We start from the raw sequence: 2382 nt of genomic DNA, 5'->3' as shown, positions 1-2382 counted from the left end.
CTACACCAGAATGGTGCCTCCTCGCGTACTTGAGCCCACATGGATCCATATTTCCTTTCTTTTCCTTTCTTAAATTTGTATTTGTGTGGAAACTTTTCTAATAACTTCTTTCAATTGCAGAAAATTTATAAAGCATTAAGATTTGTTACAACAACCCCACTTTAAATGAAGTTGAAGTTTTAAGTATCCATTAATTATTTTGGACTAGTTTGAATGTTTGATAAATGGAGAGGAAAAAAGTGGCAATAAAAGAGACAAATGCTATTAAATCACACTAACATTAGTGCATTACATAAGAAAAGATTTTTTTTTTGGGACACTTTTTTTGCTTCTGACTACTTGAAAAGCAGAGGTGTCATTGACTGCAAAAGATGACTGAGAGGAGTATGAACCCAAAAAGTATCTGACTCATTTTGACTACCCCATAAGTGAACTTTGAAGTTCCAGAAACAAAAACATTAAAAAAAAACAAAAACAAAAAACCCCACTACATTTATATATATATATATATATAATATTATATTATATTGACAAGTGCTCCCCAGCTAGTTGTTTGATTCTTCTTTTGGTTGTTATGAGGCTGCGATCCTCTCAAAGTGGCAAAGTCTATTATCAGCCAGTCTTGTCCCATAAGCCGAGGTCTTATACTCGAACCACGTAAACTCTTTGTACAAGCTTTCTTTGCCTGTCAGTATTAGAGAGGGCAATGGAGCTATCTTCTGGTTCAATGGTGGACCGGCGAAGTAGATCATGGAAAGCCTGGATTTGAATTGGTTCGCTAAAACTCTGTGCTTTACACTCTTGAACCGCCCGTTCGTCATAACCTGCGTGCACCGACCAATACCAATACCGCGTTTAGTTTTTATAGTCCACTGTTCTATGTCACTCCCTATATTAATTAATCAGAAACCAAAAAGCTTTTGACCACTGTGTCTATTACACAGTTCTGACTTTATTTCTTTCTTTCCTTTTTTTTTAAAATGATTTTTCAATTCCACTGAAACGTGCAGTTTTATCTTTCTACATGTGATGACTATTTCACTCACTATCTTATCCATTCCAGCAGGTTTCTGATTTGTTCTACGCCCATTTGACTTCAAGTAGCAATTTTTTTTTCCAATTTTGTTGCCTTTTCTGTTCAAGTTTACTGACTTGACTGTTCATAATTTTAGAAGAGCCTGTTGGGTGGATTTCTACCTGGAGAGAATCACCGACATTGACGAAGAAAGAGGATTGATCAGGAGGAACAGAGACCCAAGTGCCATCTCGAAGAGAAATTTGGAGGCCGGAAGTGTTGTTGGATCTCAGAAGAGCGATGATTTGGGGGTCTGTGTGTTCTCCAAATCCAATCTTGTTCTCGGTTGGATCTTCTTTAACACCATTCATGGCTAGCTCAGGACAAGCTGGGTAATGGTTGAGCCTGAAAACAGAGTCACTCTGTTTATCCGTCACCAATCTGCTAAACACATTCTTTGGCTGGATATTTAAACCTTCAGCCATCAAATCCAGAATCTCACGCGCCATCTTCCTCACGGCTGTGATATATTCATTCAATGCAGACCTGCAATATTACCAAGTTCAGAACGGAACCCAGGATTTTGTTTGCGGAGCTGAAGTCACGATTCAAGGATTCATATATACCTGAATTTTTCTGGGTTGTTCTCGGAAACAGAGGACAGTTTGAGGGAATTGAAATCCTGATTGGTGTTGAGAAGAAGGTATTCGACCCAACCGATGTCACCGTTTCGACCGATGTGTTTGTTACCATAGCCAAAGGGATTGGCAGGGCCTGCTTTGTGTTTCTCATGGAGGGGAAGAGAGAAGAAATTGGCAGCTTCATACTCCAATCTGGATATGGCATCCATGGGGACGCCATGATTGACAACCTTGAAGAACCCAAAGTCCTCGCATGCTTTGACTATGAGGGATTTGGCGTCGGGTTTGGATAGGTCTACGAGAGGGATGTTAGACAGGAATATGGGCGCTGGTTTGGAGTTTCGTACGTAGGAGTATTTCTCGGTGTTTGGTTTGGACAAGACCACCATTTTTTGTTTCGGTGTTCTGTTTTCGGATGATAAATGAACACAGGGAGAGAGAGGGGGGGATCAAAAAGAGAGATTTGGGAAGGGAAGAGAGGAGAGTCGATAAGTTATGAAGAGAGGAAGGTTGAGGAGAACGGTTGGGCTGCCGGGGTATTTATAGCCAGAGAATGGTGGGGCATGCGAAAGAGAAGGTGAAACAATGAGCCTTCAATGTCTAGTCTCCCAAATTCCATTGCCTTCTCTTTCTTCTCATGTTCATATATTAATATAATTGAATTTTTTAAATGTCTTTTATTATTTGCAAGCGTGAAAACTGAACAATAACACTTTCACGGGAAAA

The 2382-nt window shown here is 39.8% G+C and overlaps 1 protein-coding gene across 1 annotated transcript; it reads right to left on the bottom strand.

Annotated features, from left to right (window-relative positions):
* Nucleotides 1-240: 240 nt before the first annotated feature.
* LOC114739237 (gibberellin 2-beta-dioxygenase 1-like) lies at nucleotides 241-2155 on the bottom strand. Its single transcript, XM_028927284.1, has 3 exons — nucleotides 1642-2155; nucleotides 1198-1561; nucleotides 241-824 (listed from the first exon to the last, which is right to left on the bottom strand). Exons 1-3 carry the CDS (start codon nucleotides 2043-2045, stop codon nucleotides 573-575), a joined length of 1020 nt encoding a protein of 339 aa, XP_028783117.1. The 5' UTR covers nucleotides 2046-2155; the 3' UTR covers nucleotides 241-572.
* Between the last annotated feature and the right edge of the window lie 227 nt (nucleotides 2156-2382).

This window comes from Neltuma alba, unplaced genomic scaffold (genome assembly GCF_004799145.2).
Source record: "Neltuma alba isolate B1F8T4 unplaced genomic scaffold, ASM479914v2 tig00013814_pilon, whole genome shotgun sequence".
NCBI classification, from domain to species: Eukaryota; Viridiplantae; Streptophyta; class Magnoliopsida; order Fabales; family Fabaceae; genus Neltuma; species Neltuma alba.
The sequence above is the reverse complement of the archived record's forward strand: the minus strand, read 5'-3'. Positions and strand labels throughout refer to the sequence as shown.